The sequence below is a fragment of the Leptidea sinapis genome, chromosome 43 (genome assembly GCF_905404315.1).
Source record: "Leptidea sinapis chromosome 43, ilLepSina1.1, whole genome shotgun sequence".
Lineage (NCBI taxonomy): Eukaryota > Metazoa > Arthropoda > Insecta > Lepidoptera > Pieridae > Leptidea > Leptidea sinapis.
Window position 1 is genome coordinate 5,098,748 of NC_066307.1, and position 19,567 is coordinate 5,118,314.

Genomic DNA, 19,567 nt, shown 5'->3' on the forward strand with positions numbered 1-19,567 from the left:
TGTGTGAGTGCGTTAGCTAGTGGTTATCATATCCAAAACATTAAGGAGCTAATGCCAAGCGTGGCTGACTGTTTATGACTTGTGAATCAAAGTCGATTACAGTAACAATATATTCGCTTTCTTTTAATTATCTAGCTGTGGTTTCGCTAGAAATAATAGTTAGAAATGTTCTTTTCACTCTCACGCGTGGCCTATCTATATAAGCTACTATTAATTAAGTTAATTGTCTAGATCGAAATGCATTGGGCCTAAGATCAGCTTTTAGCTTTTGACTTTTTGATTTTCAGTTACATATATATATCCAGTAAATTCCCATAAAAGCCAAAACATTTATAACTATGATTAAATTGTATTTTTTAGGTTATGGCCGACCTACGCCAGTGCACACAACAACATGGGAACTCTAGTAGTGGGCACGCACACAGCAGAACATCATTTCCTATTGGCTATAATGTATAATAAGCACCATGTGAACGCACACTACAATCTAGGCAAGCTTTACAAGTAAGTAACTCGCGTTCGGCAGATTATGGATGTGGCACTTGAGGTTTTTGATGTGGACAGACATAGAACATCCATTATTATTAAGTATTAAGCTGAGGTTTATTTCTTTATACTCTAAGTTTACGACAGATTATAAGGAGTGCTTCTATTGTGATACAAGAATAAAAAAATATTAAAAGTCAACAAACGTGTTTTCGGAATAAATATATATATATAAGCCAATATGTCTTTAATTAATGACCTGAAATTTGGATTTAAATAATATTTTGTGTTAGAGTGTGTGAAGGTTAAAAGCGGAAATGAGATTAGTGAGATATATTTTAAAGTCAGAAAAATATAAATAAATACACAGATTTAAAAATATATTAAAAATTATTAATTTTAAAGATCATTCTTTAATAATTATAATTATTGAAAATAAATATTACTAATTTAAATTAATAATTAATATATATTTATAAATAAATAATTTAAATTATATTCATTGAGAATATAAATAAATTATTGTGTAGTAACAAAGACTAATGACTCAATAACTTTTGTATTAATTTACACTTTTTTTTTTATTTACTCGTGTAAGGCATTCACTAATTGACGTTTGAGTATGTTTGTTGCATAATTTTACATATTTTATTGTAATTGAAATGATTTTGTAAATCGATGGAAATATAAATCTTGATATAAAAGAGTGGCAATAAGTTTCTTGCTACTTCTTCTCATTAGCTCAACCCTTTACGACGTAGCGGTAGATTCAATAAGAAAAATATTTATTTTACATTCATAAGTGTCATTTCCGTGACCTACATGAATAAAGTGATTTTGATTTGATTTGATTTAACATCATAGTTACGAATCATCTTTACACAAACAATGAACTGAAGCTCTTAAGGTTGTTGCATTCAATATACGATAATTTATATTTATACAATTTATTCTTTATTACATACTTTTTATACTTTAACTGATATTTAGAATGGTTTTAACTTTGAACAACATGCATAATATATTGGATGCAGCACCATACAAATTCATGTAATAGTAATTGGTTTATATATCAATAGAGGCATTTTAAAATACTCTGTTGATTGAAAAGGGAAGCCGTTGAGTTTCTTGTATGTTCTTCTCACGAGCTCCTTTTTTTCGGAACATATGGTAGACTCAATAATTTAAAAGAAATATTTATAGTGACCATACAAAAGCGCTTATTTTAAACTTAATTGAATAAAGTTTATTTGACTTTGACTTAAATTACGTACATTTTTACGTTAAAAATAAATATTTTATCGCCGCATCGATTACACTTATGGAATCTTAACTTTTAAATTTTGTGATGATGACTGTTTTTTTTTATTTATTTATTTATTCATAAAGGCTTACCAACTAAATACAATTTATTAACTTATGCACTTAGAATTAAACAAATATAATAAAATATTTAAAATGTACTTAAATTATAGGTAGGTACAACATTACTATACGAAATACATGTGATATTTTAAAATCTAAAATCTATAAATTTTGTAGAGCAATATAAATTTGTTTTTTAAAATTAAGAAAATTTGAAAAGAAGATATCAGTGTTTTCATCTATATTAAAAATACAATTATATAATTGTAACATTAGTAGTAGAGGAGAGTAGAGGAGAGTTTAAGCCATAATTACTGTGGTGGAATTTAATCTGCATTGGGGAAAAAGTACTAAGCCGACAATTGAAGGCAGGCACATGCAAACCGATTTGTGATAAAAGCGAAGGACAGTCGATATCATAAGTTAAAAGTTTATGCAAACACAGCAATTGTGAAGCATTTCTACGTATTCGCAGAGATCTCATTTGAAATGTATTTAATCCATTTTCATAGCTATCATTACGGCTATATTTATTTGCAAAAAAAATTTACATTTTTTTAATAACAGAATCCATTACAGAAAAACTGGCCGCTTGGATCAAGCTGTGCAGATGCTAGAACGATGTATTTGGCTCCAACCTCGCTTCGTACAAGCACATGTTGAGTTGTTGACTCTTAAACCTGACGCTGAGAAGATTGGGATATTGAGACGATTGTTGGAACTGGAGCCCACAAATTGGGAGCATTATATCTTATATGGCAACTGGCTTAAAGATAAAGGTATAAGTCTATAGCTAATTATGTTTTGTTACTTACTAAGTATAACAGTACGAACATATTATTTGTTTACATATATATGGAAACAAGAGCTCGTAGATTGTCCTCACATAAACACATAAGTTTCATGTGATGGCTTAAATTATTTTGTAGTTTGTTTCTTGTATATTTTTAACAAAAAAAAAGCTACAGTTCATAAAAATTTTAAGATAAATCTATAGGTAAGGTTTTCTATTCCTTCGTAGCAAAGAAAATTTAACAGATTAACACGATAAAAAATTTCTTATTTTAGTACGAGTATTTGACTTTTTTAATGAAACCATATGGTATAACTTAATTATAATATTATTTATTTAGTGTTTAACAAGACCAACAGGTCTTGTTATAATGTTAATCATTTTAGGTTTTCTGCACTTATTTTCCTCTGTTACCGTAATAGAAATCCAAAGTTTTTGAATTACGTAGTAATAAAAGATTTGACCTATATGCCATAGTTATTCAGTTAATGGGTTCGTCATTATAAATATTTTCAATTCATTCAATTATTCAAAGAAAGTATTAATCTATATATTGATTGTAGGCGCTGTTGCAAATAAAAACCTAATGTTGTTCATTAAGCTGATAAAAAAATCTCAAAGAATAGTGCCCTACAAAATTATGAAAAAGAATCATGTTGCATTATTTTGTTTAAAATAAAACAACATTTTCTACTTTCAATAGTTTCAACGCAAAATTCATTTAGTATATTCCGTTCATAGATTTGCTACAGGCGAAATGTCTCTCAAATCACAGTGGATGAATCCGTAAATGAATTCAATACACATTTTAGGCCTACCAGGAGCTTCAGCAAAATATTTTGCAGAAGCAACACGGTTGAGTTTCCGGATCAAAATCTCTGAGCGGTCGGTACGAAGTGATCTCGTATCATTGCGGTCGACTGCTCTTGTTTACAGAGCTCTGGGCCAAAAGTCGAGGATTCTACAACTTCTGACAAGGTAATTATACTCAATACAGCCGCTCACAGGACCGTATTTATACCCTGCTTCCGATGAATAGAAAATGCCGCCATTTTGATGACGTTATTTTACTCTGAATAGATTTTGTAAATAGAGACCTACAAATGGGGTTACTACTTTTAAAGGCATAGTTCAAATATTTAATGTTTCCTCGCTTTGGCAATTTTAAATTGGTAATTATTTAGTATATTCAGAAAGAAAAAAGGTTGTTTTACTTTTTGATTATGTCAGATCTGGTAATTGAAATTTGATTTTTTCAGCCAAGTTCCAAAAGGAGGTCGAATTGACTGTGTATTTATGGTTTTCTCTTGCATATGAATCGTTATACCAAAGAGTATGGAATTTATACTACGTAATAAGAAGCCGGACTACTTGTGTAAAAATTGAAATTTAGTTTAGCATGAAACGTGCAATGATATGACATATGTTTGAAATAGTAATTACAATATTATGGTGACGAAGAATAATCCAGCTAAGTTTGAATGCGAACAGTTGCACAAAATAGTAGTGAAATAGCCGAAACTATCTCCGTTTTTAGCAAAATTATAGCCGTCATCTGTCAATCTATCAATCAAACTTCGCAAGGCCGATGACATTGTTTAAATTTATTATTGACTTTGTAAAGTTTTTAAGCTTCAAAAGACTGCAGACATTATTGTATCCGATGTTACTTTCATTCAATTCGTCACGATTCTCGCACGTCTTTAATAAAGAGATCCCAGACAGATAGAAGAACAACGAAATATGACGGTTCATTGGTAAAATTGACTTTATAATAGGATTGAGGTTCTTTATAGGGTTATGTCCCCGGCAAGGCTAGTTAACTTTGAACATGAATCATGTATTGGATGCAGAACCTTACAGATTTGTTATGTATATTATAGTTACTGTAAAATACTCTGTTTAATTTAAAAGTGGCCGTTTAGTTTCTTGTACGTTCTTCACGCGAGCTTTACTTATTTCGAACATAAAAATATGATAGATATAATATAAAAAAAATATTTGATAGTGGCCATAAGAAGCGCTTTGTTGTAGCTCATTTGAATAAAGTTTATTTGAATTTGAAGAGTAGTCAATGAGAACCCCGTAACTAAGACTCCACTCTCATTCTGTCTGTTTATCCGTTGGGACAGATGGGCGTCTATCGATCTGCCTGTCTCCGTCGACTACAGATGCATCTCGAGAGACAGTGTTTTACAATGTATGCATTATTATCACAGAGTACACAGGCACACTTAACTGAATTGGTTGGTATTGCCGTTATAACAACATTAAATTGAAAATTAAATTGTTAATATATTATATTTTAAGTTATAATAATATGTGTGAGTGGGAGGCTCATTTGCACCGGATGCCAGCTAGCTTATGGGAACCACAACGGCGCCTATTTCTACCGTGAACCAGTAATGTATGAGCATTACTGTGTTTCAGACTGAAAGGCGCCGTAGCTAGTGAAATTACTGGACAAATGAGACTGAACATCTTTTGTCTCAAGGTGACGAGCGCATCAGAATTTTTGGGTTTTTCAATAATCCTGAGCGGCACTGCATTGTAATGGGCAGGGCGTATCAAATACGATCAACTGAACGTCCTGTTGGTCTCATCTCTTAATTAAATAAAAAAAGGCTAACCACTCCACGTGATATGCGATAGAAGATGATAGAGAAGAGCCATAAGACTTATTCAAATGTTAATAACAATATGTTAAATTTGACTGTATTTCATCCATCAGAGACTTGAACCCAATAAATGACTTCAAAACTCATCTTTCCAAAGTTATTTATCATTTGTAACTGTTAACAACTGGGATCAAGTAATACCGCCAGCACGAAACATAATCCCTCTCTCGAATCACAATCTGCTTTGGTTTACTCCGCTGTCTGTATTAATTAATACTTACTACCCGACCCATTGGTTGGTGGGATGTTTCGTCTGAATTGGAATGAAGTGATCGTGTTTTTGCTCATCTCGTCCCAGATTTTCATTAATAAAAATGTGGAACTTTGAATGTGTGTATTACGTCTTGCTTGGATATTTATTTCGAAATATTTCGTCTAGATGGCACACCTGGCGTCGCGGACGACCCAGTCCGGCAGCTCACATATACCTACGCGACTGGAGTTTGAAGATAGAGCTTGAGGGTCGAGCTCAGGCTTACTCACGAGCTGTCAATCCTGCGCCTCCGGTAAGACACTATTATTTTAGCTGACTTCTAAAGGAGTAGGTTATATTTCGTGTTTCTCATAATATTTGGTAGTATTGTTAAAAAATTCAAAATTCAGACCTGAATATGGAATCTACATATCAAACTTGGCACCAACTTTCAAATGTTGTAAAAAGTTTTATTTTTTGTTTAATCACGTTTCTATACAAGATTGTCTACCATAATATGTATTTTTAAAGCGTTGTTCCATTTTATAATTCTATTGTCTCCATTTAATTCAAAATATCGCTTTGTTCCAGAAATCAACATGTTTTGATCACAACCAACTGGTCGTTGAAACAAAAAAGGACAATCCATCATCTGCTAAGAACCAAGCCTCAAAACATCAAAGTGCTAAAACAAGCTCTGTGTGCAAAACTTGTGTTAAGAAACGAAACCTCTCTGTTTCAACACAGATAAAAACTACGCACAATAAGTCTGAAATCGGTCTCAAACATAAAAAATGTACGCCACACGCGAAAGATAAGAATAACAATAATATTATATCGAAACTAAATACGCCAATGGCGGAGCACATCTTGATGAAAACATTCTAGTAAAAACAGGTTTTTGTAATAAATCAGTTTGAAACGATAAGATAGACATTGAGATAACGATACTGTATAAAGATACTCTCATGATTATTTTTCCTCTAATAATTTTGTTGTGTTTCAACTACGGTGTTTTATACATAATATAACCTATGGTTATGAATAACTGTTAGTTTTCTATTTAACCTGTTAACCTACGGTTAACGGGCGCCGCGACATTGTTCCTCGTTCTTCGTTTATCTTATTTTTTTATACTGAGCTTAAAAGACGTATTCTTAATAATATAGCATTCCAAAAAGCCAACTAACTGTTGCTCGTTACAAGAACTGTGAACATAAATCCATTCAACGAAATTCTCTGCCTGCAATAATTCCCATTTGCATGTTGTTCGTTTTGTGCCTTTTAACTTTTCAGTTGGAATTTTTCACAATAATATAAGCCACACGGAATGAATAATATAAAAATAGCTCTTAACAGATCTATCAGTCCGTTAAATGTAAATTGTACGCCATCCATGTGCTTACTCATGTAATAGGTCGGGGGAAATGTTTATTCACATTTTACTAAACAGTATATGTGTCATTCTGTTCGATGACTTTTTGCAATCTTGTAGGAAGTTAATTAGATCTCGTGGCTGTAGACATTTTGAGAGTTCTGATTGAAAACGCGACAAGTAGTTTTGGCAGTCCTCTCTTGATGAAACAGGTAAAAATCTAAAGAGGAAATGTAAGAGCTATATGACGGATGCATTACCTCCTCCCAGATAAACTCTCTTAATTTTTGTTGAGTGACTAAAGGTGTGTGTGGTGTATTCGTAATAAAAGACCACACCCTTTCTATTGATCAATTCTGGCCGTTTTCTCACAACTTATTGCCTTAATATCATTAGTTGCTTTCAGTTGTATCGAATTTCCTTATTTTTGTAGTAAGTAGTCTTAGTTGTACTTTGACAGAAAAAAAAACAAATGAAAAATAGCTGTAAACAATATCTTACTAATTTATTTCTCTTTTTGAATTATAATGTCACCAAAAGCAGCCAGGTGTCAAAGTCCAAGTACAATAAAAAAGATTTTACTACATGTTTATATACATACTATATTCTGCGGAAAAAATTTTCCCCGACCTATTTATTAAATACACAAAACAATTCAAATATGGAAAATTCTCACTTATAACAGAATTATGAAATTAGATTTTGTTTTTTTTTAAACAAATATTTTTTTTTAATTGCGACATACCGTTAGCTTTTATAAAATTATTCAATATTTCTTCGTGAACCAACAGTCATAAACTAAATTTTTTATTCATTATATTTAGCAATTAACATAATGTATGTATAAGGTAATGTTTGGTAATGAACAAAACTAATTACTTTATACGTATACGTTGAAAATGGCTCGATGTTATTGAGAACACGTCTTTATTAAGTCAGTGAGTTAGTTACGCCGACAATATCATGGTTGAAGTATATTTAAGTATTCCGAGTTTAAATATTTCACAACTAAGATACAATAATAGCATTTTTCACTTTTTTTTTTCATATTTTTATAACTTTATGCCTGCTAAAAGTTCGTTCTTTATAATATTAAAACTTACTCAAATTAATTTGAAAAAAGTTCATAGCACATAACTAGCCGTTCCCGCCCGCTTCACTGGGCGAATTTTAAAAGGAAGGAACGTTGGAATTCGAAAAATAAGTAGCCATAAAACATCTAGGATAAATTTCGCATCAAATGTTGGTAGTTTCATGTCGATACAATCAGTGGTTGAGCCTCAAACATGATCATTTTCATTATATATATATAGATAGAGAACAAAGAGTATATATAATGTTTGTATCACGAAATTAACTATTTTTTGAGAATCGCATCTCAAAATTGATATCATAAACTGTTCTGGGCCTGACAGTACATAACCTAAGTCTCAAATTGCAATATGTAACTTAAAGTACATTTTTTTTTAATTTTTAAAGAGACATGGAAAGTTGCACATAATATGAGTTAATTGTTCATCAGAGGTCATTTCTTGTAATTGTTCAACGATACTAGCACTACAATATGCCTGATACTATTCCAGTTCCAGAAGTTCTTGTAATAAGTATTGATTACATCTTGGCCTAGCACCAAGGTCAATCGGCCGATTAAGTTTAATCATTCTTGATAATACTAAGAAATCACGATGATCCGTTCTAGTCAAACCGATATTGTGAAAACCATTTACCAGCTGAGTTGAAAATATGGTATTGAAGGAGCACTTCAAACTAAATACTTTTAATTAAGTAATAAGTTTCAAATATTTTTTTGTGACTACATGAGACATTAAGCTTCGCTAAGTATTCTTGATAAACCCGAAACTCAGCGGCATCAGAATTGCGGTCGTCACTTTGAGATTTCAGATGTAAAGACTGAAACAAGGCGCGTGTTTTAGTCTCAAAAAGTTTAACAATGGTTGAGCTGGGGATAATATCTGTTTTGCGCGAATAAATACTTGATATCATGATAACTATCTGTTATTTTGTTTTAAAGTGAGGGTTTTCACATCTAGGATTAATTACACAAATTAATTTAAAAACATTTATGAACGATACGCGACTCGAACTCGCGGCCTCTCGCGTTCCGTGCGAGCGAACCGTTCGAGTGACGTAAAGTTCTCAAACCTAAATATGTCTTTGTTCAACTGTCAGGTTGTGGCTTCGAGTCCAGCATCATTCATTCAGTGATATGATTGTTGCTAATATGTAACTGTATGATCTTAATCGTGATATGACAACACGACCTAAAATAGCGCTTGTCACTGATTTCAAGAACTTTCTTATATAACTGGTGGGAGGCTCCTTTGCACAGGATCCCGGCTAGAATATGGGTACCACAACGGCGCCGATTTCTGCCGTGCAGCAGTAATATGTAAACTTTACTGTGTTTCGATATGAAGAGCGCCGTAGCTAGTGAAATTACTGGGCAAACTTAACATCTTATTTTTTTTTTTATGGAATAGGAGGACAAACGAGCGTACGGGTCACCTGATGTTAAGTGATCACCGCCGCCCACATTCTCTTGCAACACCAGAGGAATCACAAGTGCGTTGCCGGCCTTTAAGGAAGGTGTACGCGCTTTTTTTGATTATGTCTCAAGGTGACGAGTGCAATTGTAGCGCAACTCAATATTTTGGGGCTTTTCATGAATCCTGAGAGGCACTGCATTATAATTGCAGGGCGTATCAATTACCATCAGTTGAACGTCCTACGCGTCTCGTCGCGTACTATATCGGTGGTTGATTAAATAATAATTCAATAGTAGTTTTCTTATCGAATCACAATGTGAAATATTTAAGCTCGATGAATTAGATAGGCAACTAATTGTAATTTAGGTAAACATTTTGTAGTGAAATGAAGATATATTTTTGACAGTAAACTGTGTTGATATAGCTGGTTGTGGAGGATTGCATAGATTGTATCAATAGAGTGAAATTATCAACTCTTCTACGCTGTTAATTATAACTGCACGAAATGAGTGTGGAATTTAAATTTTCAATTAATTTCTAGTATTTAAACAAGAACGTACCGACAAAAAAAGAATCACCAGCTACGATTCAAATAAAATTGGTGATTCACGGCAAAAAACGCTCCACTGTGATACCGGTTACCGGTATCCTGTGAAATGAGATCATGGGTATTCATGAATCAATCAGACATCAAAACTTAACGTTTTACTTACTTAGTTACTTCTCATATGAAAAAATACTACGAATTAATGAAATTTAAATAAATCTTGAAATATTATTTACACACTAACTTATACTGATAACATCCATTCAAATAAATACTTTATTTCTTGGCATCAATTATCAAAGTCGTATAAAGTATACGCTTATTAGATGTAGTTACACTACATTACGTGCAAGACAGACGCGAACACGAGACAAAAACATTTTGTTCTAGCAATAGAATAAAATGAAATGAAATATTTAAAACGTCAAGATAGTTATATCGTTAATTTAAAGGGGCACTTAATTGAAATACGACACTCCAGCCTTTTTAGGTTTGGATATATTATTGGATTTTTCGCTGAACACTGTGAGTTTGCGTGGCGATGTATTCAAAGCGCGGTCGACACACAACTGAACAAAATCTCTACCGAATAGACAGAGATTTCTTTCTGTTATGAGCATAGTAGGCAGGGCTTTGCTTCAGATAATTTTTGAACAAAATTGTGAGTTTATTATGAAAGGACAAACACATGAAGATGTCGGTATCTAGTCAACTCAATATTTTAAAATTCTCAGAATACAATACTTAAAAAGATGTAGTCAAATTGATTATAATAATAAATAAAATAATCGTGTAGAAGAGTTGTTATTTTCTGCAGCGGTTTAGTTAAGACAAGCTTTACCTACACCGTGGGCCTGAAGCTTCTCAATATATAATCAACACTAATGTATCATACTGACTGTACATATTATTTAAACTTAGATAACTTACAAGCACCTGATGCTTTCAATGTACTGAAAATAAAGATTTTGATGAACATTCTATAAACAACTTTTTATTTCTTATTAAATTTTATATTTCCCACTTGATGGTAGGATCACCATCGCCTATTTTTCAACAGTGACACGCCTAGCTTCCACGCTTCTAGCTAACCCGACAGGCGTTGATTTGTTCATAATAAAAAAAAACTCTTACGAGTGGAACTTCGTAAAATTCGTTCGTAGCTGACCTCTACGAAAGGCGAATGGATTTTTACTAAATTTCAAGTCTCTATGTTCTCTATTATGGTTCCAAAGATATCGGGATGTGTCAGAACAGAGGTGGAAATCTCTTATATATATATATATAGAGAGAGAGATTTTAAGAATATTGTTTTTAATAATAATAAAAAATTTGCATCTACATTTGAATGTTGCAATAAATTATCACAACATTTACGCATTCCCTCAGCCATCTTGTTTCAGTCACAAAGATACAATGATGTATCATTGAGTAGCCCCTGATTAAATTGGATAATGTTGTGTATGGTCATAGGCACAGAAGTGAATTCGCTAGAAACTGTCATAACCATAATGTTATCACCAGGAACAAACAAACTTATAATGCCTACGACTCGGCTAAGTCGAGTTAGTAAGTCTTTTGTGGGGCGTTGTTTATGCTTTTACAACAAGACCCCAGATAATTTTCAAAACAGATGTATTACGAAATTCATAATAATTGTTAAAAAACGTTTGTGTGGCTACTATAACATATTAAATCACATTCTTAATGATACCACTGATTGGGAATAGAGCGACCGACCACAGGCTATTAAATAATAAATTTTATTGTACGATTTTACATTGTTACCATATTTTTGTAAAAACAAAGAAGCCCGCTGAGTTTGTTGCGCCCATCCTTCTCAGGCATACCTTTTGGAATGGGTGTTAGTTTTTGACTTACAATAAATGACAGGACCACCGACCAGGATAAGGAGAGGAACAACGGATGATTCACGAGGAAGGTTAAAGGTAATAAGGACATTATGGTCCATTTTTTCAAGAAATGTAAGTAGATATCATAAGAATTTATTACGCGCATGGTTTGTAGAATAGTTTATAAACAGGTTTGTTGGAAGTGATATTTAGATGCATACAACCACGCTTGTGTAAACTCGATAAGGTCAACCTAATAATAGCTTTAACAATCAATTTGAGGATCTTCTGAAAACAGGTTAGGTCAAGTTTGCGTTTGATAAAATTACTGGTCAAGCAAGAATCGCCCAGAAAGGGGGGAACTATCGTATAAGATATATTATGTATTTTTAAATAAGTATTTGTAGAATAAATAATTGGTTTAATTTGCGTAGCGACCATTTTGAAATTGGGAATTTTTTTATTTATTTTTTGTTGCGATTTATGAGATAGAGGCCGCTGACAGACTGATGGACAGACAGTAGTGTGTTAGTAACAGGGTTCATATTGGCTACCCTCTTACGAGTAGTACGGAATCCTAAAAAAATTGTTAAAAGTTTATCTTAGCAAATTGATGTATTAACATCAATTTGCTAAGATTTATTTATTAAATCCCTTTTTATGAAAGAGAACGTAAGAGCATACATACAGGTTACGTGTGACCACCTCAACCCATATCCTCTTGTAGAAGAATCGCCCAACGTGGCGGCCTTATAAAATGTCTAATAAACGCAACTACGAAAACCCATAACGTGCGTGGAGAGCAAGCATCGAACTGGGAGCACTGTGATCAACGGCTCTGTCTATTATGATATCGACGCTTCAAAATTCTCTGCATCGGAGAAGAGATGTCATGGTTATTATATACATAGTCTTACCATAAATACTGAAAAAAAGAAATAAAAAGAATCTATTACATAACATTAATTTCTTTTACAGTGTGTTAGTTTAATACATAAACATTAAACAATTTAAAATATAAAGCTTATTCGAAGTGGTCTCCATTGGCTGCAATTGAGGCCAGTTATCAATAGAAGCAAGCACTGTTTCCATGGGAAAATTGTTCTCTGCCAATCGCACGGATTATTTTAGGGACTTCAAATTATCATCGCGTTTAGAGCAAGCCGTACTCTCTAAAACTGACCATTGATCATAATCAAGTGGATTAAGGTCGGGACTAGGCGACGGCTAGTCGGACTTTATCAGCTCTGATAAAGTCCGAAACGTTCGTTTCCAACCAAGACTGCGTAGACCGATCTTTTTGACTCGACGCCGAGTCTTGCTGATGGGACCATTGTTCATTATTAAACATGCTGCTGAGAAGGGGCTTCACTTCTTCTCAAGCATTCTCGATTGCATTGATAATGATAGACATCATTGTATCTTGATACCCTTGTTCCGATGTTATGATACCTTTTTCACGAAAGTATCCACAGTATTACAGTCATTCCTTCATAGCTAATACCCCACCAAACCATCACTGAAGTCGGATAGTGTCCACGTTGCACTCTGTCGACTAATTGGGCTTCCTTAAAGCTTTGAGCATAAATAAGGTCATTTTGTGTGTTAAAATGTTGCTCAATTGAAAAAAAATCTGATCTATATTGTTGTTGTTGTATTTACCTATTTAATATTACAAATAATTGAAAGACAATGCTGTTTCAGTTCATGGCAAACTGTGAGCCAATTTGCTTGTTATTAGACCGAATCTTAAACTACAAGGTTGCGTGTCAGTGAACAATAACAGCAAAGCGGAAATGTCGCCGCCTCGAACGATTTACGTTTATCATATTTAAAATGAACGTTCACAAACTTGTGCGACTGATAGTTAAACTCCGATTACATGGAGTTTAACCTGCGAATATTTAATGGGGAATTATCTTTACTATTGTTGCTGCGACGATGTTTAGATTTTTGTTCGATGTGAAAGTTAAATTTATAATTATGCAATTCATTTTGTGATTTAATTTCCTGTCTATGATGATTTTCATTCCTTTTATTTATATTCATGTGCGCTCTTTTTGCCCTGAAATAGAGCTCTGTTTTCGTTGGACGTAAGGAAGTCCAGCGTCATGCGGTCATATGGCATTTACCCAATCGTGCTTAGAACGAGTTGATGCCGGTACTAATGCGTTTATTCCGGCACTCATATTCAAAAGGCGTATTCCCTGACTTATGGAAATCAGCCCATGTCCATGCGATCCAAAAAAGGAGAGAGTTAGGATCCGGCAAAGTACAGGCCTACAGCCTCCTGCTCTCCAAAATCATGGAGAGCATAATGAACCACCAGCCGCTGGTAAATCTAGAGGGTCACCAGGTGATCCACGGCTAACAATACCGCTTTCGCCATGGTTGGTCGGCAGGAGATCTTCTGGTATACCTAACACATCGATGGGCGGCGGCTACAGACAGCAAGGGGACAGACCTTGCAGTTAGCCTGGACATAGCGGTGGCCTTTGATTATGTCAGGCACTCTCAAAACTTCCATCATTTGGGTTTCTTCAGAGTTTGAGGAAGTGGACCTCCAGCTTCCTCACTGGGCGCAGCGTACAGATTGTTGTCGACGGTTATTGCTGGAACCCGAAGCCGGTGACCGCTGGAGTGCCTCAAGGGTATGTGCTATCCCCCACACTGTTTCTTCTGCATATCAATGATATGTGATGCCGTATATACGGGCCATGCAGGTCTTTCTCGGAAAATCGTCGAACAGTGCCGGGAGAAACTTGTGACTTCAAAAGTCGCGGAATGGGGTAGATCGAAACTTGTCGAATTTAACCCCAAGACGTCGCTTCATTGTGTATCTTCAACCGCATTTATCACGGGGAGTGTTCTGAAGAGCTGTTTCACCTGATTCCTGCCGCCTATTCCACCTTCGCACGACACGCCACAAATAGTATCGGATGTGTGGCGGTTCTCCATAGTGCGGTTATCAAGAAGCTTTCTTCCACCAAAGCTGTGGAATGAGCTTCCTTGTCCGGTGTTTCCGGGACGATACGACATGGGTACCTTCAAAGAAAGCGCGACTCCTTCCCTAAAGGCCGGCAACGCTCCTATGATTCCTCTAGTGTTGCAACAGAATATGGGCGGCGGTGATTACTTAACACCAGGACCCGTACGCTCATTTGTCCTCTTTTTCCATTGAAAAAAAAAACATATCTATTATTAGGTACGGTACATTATTCTGTTAATTCTACAATTCAATACATGTGAAAGACATATATAAATTATCAAACAGATTCTCACTCCTTTTAGGCAAAAGTTAACATGGTTGAATTATTTTGTTAATAAATAAAATAATAATTAGTAGAATGTTATTTTTATTAGTAGAATGATGCAATGTTATATTTCTCTTCGAGTATGTAAACTTTCATTTATTATGCAAAATCGCTTACTCATTCGTGTACGCAATGCGCTTAAAAGGAATCTACAGCATTCGCGTCAATTTTACAAAAATTGTATCTTATTTATAATTATTATTATCATATATTTACATTTAGATACACCTGTGGCTGTTCTCATTTATTTCCGTTTCTATCGCAATAAGGAACAGTTACAAGCAGGTGGTATGTTCGGTGACGGATGCAGTGACGTCACAAACAGGCACTTAGTTCAAAGTGCGCTCTTACACGTCGACCGCAAACCCCTTACAAATGGACGCAGCAAGACCGTCGCCCGCCACGAAAATATACATGTTGTATTAAGCTAAGTGCACATTAAATAACATTAGTTGCTAATCACAACAAAGCCATAATATACGCTTTATGACCAACATTAACATGACAGTAAAAAATTAAATTATGCTTATGATCCCCATATGAATCCCCAGTTGAAGAGTGTAAAATACTTATTCCAGCCTCAGTTTAAATTATTATTTATCAACTTGAAAGAAGCCACCTAAATGTCTTGCGCCAGTTCGTCTCAGGTCTAAGAAGTTATTTTCGAATGGGTGGTAGTTTTTAACGTTCATTGAATGATTTCTCTATTTAGAATAAAAGTATTTGAATTTCAAAAGTGTAAGTGTGTAAGTTTAATGGACTCACATTTGATCTCAGAATCTAAATTATAGAGTCATCCGTGCATGTTGAAGTGTCAGTCAATAAATAAACGCGTTTCCCACCAATCTCACTCTTAGTAAATATAATATATTTTCTCAAAATTATGCAATAAATATAAATTTTTCCTTAATGTTCCACAAAATCTTCGACATGAGTTTTATCTCTACATAAGGCATATTCAGGAGCTATTGACTAGTTAAACGCTTGAATGAGAGTGAACAGTGATATAGCAATGGATATCCACGTAATTTTATTTAAATTCCTATTTGCCCACTTCCTTAGTTGTAGTATGATCATTTATGTAAAAAAAAAACTTCACTTAGCTCAAATTAATATTCTTGTTAATGTCATAATAGTTATTTTAATTGAGTCAGACGAAATAAATAGAGTAAATTATGTGAAAATATTTTAAACTTAATTAATCGTTAAAACTCTGCCGAAGCAAGCCTATAAAGTGGGAGGCTCCTTTGCACCGGATGCCGGCTAGATTATGGGTACCACAACGGCGCCTATTTCGCCGTGAAGCAGTAATGTGTAAACATTACATTGTTTCGGTCTGAAGGGCGCCGTAGCAAGTCAAATTACTGGGCAAATGAGACTTGACATCTTATGTCTCAAGGTGACGAGCGCATTTGTAGTGCCGCTCAGAATTTTTAGGTTTTTCAATAATCTTGAGCTGCACTACATTGGGTTGTAATAGGCAGGGCATATAAATTACCATCAGCTGAACGTCCTGCTCGTCTCGTCCCTTATTTCCATGAAAAAAAAGTTTTAATAAATAAAATAAAAACACCCTAACTTGTTTGGTTCAAACCACGACTTGTTTTAAACAATCGGCCTAAAATTTGTCAATCTATTTAAACAACGCCCGATGGCTATTACGCATTGTTTGAAAGCTCTTTGGACACTCGTTTAAGAAAATTTATTTGTTGCGAGCGAGTCTGCTAACTTTTATAATTACTTGTGTATTGAGGTAATTTATTTGAAGAATATTGTCGTCTTTGTTTTAAATTTATATTCTCAATAAGTTTAATAAGAGTAGAAGATTAATAGAGGCTTATGTTTGGCTTTTTTTAAGATTGAAACAAAACAATTTTAAAACGCGTGTAATTGAAACTATTTTTACATTAGATTTTAGCGTAAAAGTTACACTTTTATTTTGGTTAACCCGACGTTTCAAGACCTTTCCAGATCCGTTTTCAGGGGGACTGCAGATGAAATGAGTCAAAGGTAGTATTTGTCATAGTGTTTTTCATTCTTTAAAAGTGTTTTTTTAGGATATATCACAGAAGTTGACTCATAGACTTACCTTATAGTCGAGGAGGAATCGGCACATGTGTACCGAAAACTATTCCACCTCAATTTTTTATGCGATCCTCTTCAAATTGCCCTACTGATTATATAAATGCATGTTGCCTTGGGGCAACCACGTGCCTCAGCTCATGGCGGCGACGTGAGGCGGGTTGTTACCTTCCCTAATATAATATGTCAAGGGAAGCGATGGCTGGTCCATGCGCCATGCTCGTGCTCAGTCCTGTCTGTGAGAGATAGAGAGAGAGATAGATGGAGAGGATTTTGCTAGTATTAGAAATGAGAAGATCCGTAGGTGAACCAAAATCACTGACATCACCCAAATCATTGCGAAACTGAAGCGGCAGTGGGCAGGGCACATAGCTCGTCGGATAGATGGCCGTTGGGGCAGCAAAATCCTTAAATGTTGACCACGTACCGGAAGACGCAGTGTTGGTAGGCCCCCCACAAGATGGAGCGACGATCTGGTCAAGATCGCCGGAATTGGTTGGATGAGAGTGCACGACCGATCGTGATGTAGATCTTTGTGGGAGACCTTTGTCCAGCAGGACGTCTTCCGGCTGAAATGATAATGATAATGATATGTATACGAATTGATACATCCACCGCAATTGTTACTCTTTTGAGTATTTTTAAGATTATTCACTTATATTCCTTTTTTAACTAAAACACATAAATCAAAACGTTTGAGGAATTTCTGTGCATCTCTTTAGATAAATTGTATAAAAGAATGTCAAATTCTGAAACTGTAAATATTAATTACGAAGAGTCTATGAATTTCTGCCCATTTCTTCTCATTACAGTTGAAATTTTGCGAAGTCGTGATAACGTGTTTGGCATTCATAAGTGTCATTTTGACATAATTGAATAAATGATTTTTCTCTTTTTGTTCTTCATCTATGTCCAAGCATTTAGTAACTTCACAAATGAAATGTTATGTTACATAATAACACCTTAAGATGTTACATATGTATTAATGTAACACGTTTTCTTAAGTGTTTATTTCCCATGAGGAAACACGTACCCTCTTCAGCTGTCAAATTGAAAACCATTTTTTATCTGATATTACATTAAGCATGTCGAAAACAAAAAGTAATAATTAATAATGAAGCTACTAACTCCACAACAAGCTTCACTTGTACCGAGCGGGCTGGATGAGAGGACAATATATTATATAACGTGTCATGTTCGCAGTTTTGGAAGCATTTTAAAGTGGGCACATTAAACATTTATTTAAATAAAATACATTTTAAAGGATTCAAACCAGTCATCCTGTAAACGTGTTCTGCATATGTCCTAAAACGTGGGCTAAATAAATCTATATATATATAAATGAATTGCTGTTCGTTAGTCTCGCTAAAACTCGAAAACGGCTGAAAACGATTTGGTTAATTTTGGTCTTAAATTAATTGTGGAAGTCCAGAGAAGGTTTAAAAGGTTGAATAAATATGAAAATGCTCGGAATGAAATAAAAACAACGATTTAGATTTTCCAATGATGTGTCCCCCGTCGTTAAGAAAAATGCGTAAAATGAATAACTAATTAGAATTTTTATATCTTTCTAACTTTTTCAGGAGGTAAAAAATAAACTTAATTTTAGGTAGGTAACAAAAGTAGGTAGATTAACTACAGTTGTTAACTATCTATCAGATTATTTTTATATAGATTGATAAATCTTAAGTTTTGTCACAAATTAAATTTCTGAACGCAATCAATTTTATTTGACATTTGACAACAAACTACATATTTATAGATTGATCAATCATATGTTTTGTCAAAAAATAAAATATCTGAACCTAACCGCACCACAAAACAAAACAAAAAATAAAGTTTATCAGAAAGCTTTAAATTTAATAACAGACTGTATCAAATGAAACCAAAATAGCCAGTATTTCAGGAAAACTCTGTTTTATAAGTGAGCAATATCATGTGTAATTATTCTATTAATAATAATAAAATTTTATTCATACCGAGCATTTTTTTTATTTTTGTTAATAAGAAAAGATTCCTTTTGTTTTGTTTTAAGTTTATTTTATATAAAAGTTTAGGTCTTTTATTTATCCATTGAAGGAGTATGAAGTCTGCCGGGTCAGCTAGTCATAATATAAATATAACTTTGACGCAAACCCTAATCTAAAAATACATTTAAAATAACGCGCATTTTAATTCCTTAAAAAGTTTTTTATTCAAATGTGTATGAAACACAAAACTTAATCAAAGAAAATACTAATAATAAAAATGTGACTTTAACACATAAAACCTAATGGTGAAATAGTTATAATTACACATTTTGTATTCTATACAAAGTATTTTATTAAATCAAAAACAATAAAACCGTTAAGTTAATTTCTAAAGTTAAATTTAA

The 19,567-nt window shown here is 33.9% G+C and overlaps 1 protein-coding gene across 1 annotated transcript in view; it reads left to right on the forward strand.

Annotated features, from left to right (window-relative positions):
* LOC126977001 (protein O-mannosyl-transferase TMTC1-like) overlaps positions 1–7,662 on the forward strand; it is a 191,740-nt gene extending 184,078 nt beyond the window's left edge. The window contains exons 11-15 of the mRNA XM_050825636.1: positions 361–504; positions 2,431–2,630; positions 3,490–3,622; positions 5,702–5,828; positions 6,107–7,662. Of these exons, the coding sequence (XP_050681593.1) occupies positions 361–504; positions 2,431–2,630; positions 3,490–3,622; positions 5,702–5,828; positions 6,107–6,403 (901 nt within the window). The 3' untranslated portion in view covers positions 6,404–7,662. The remainder of the gene's footprint in view (positions 1–360; positions 505–2,430; positions 2,631–3,489; positions 3,623–5,701; positions 5,829–6,106) is intronic.
* Positions 7,663–19,567: the final 11,905 nt, after the last annotated feature.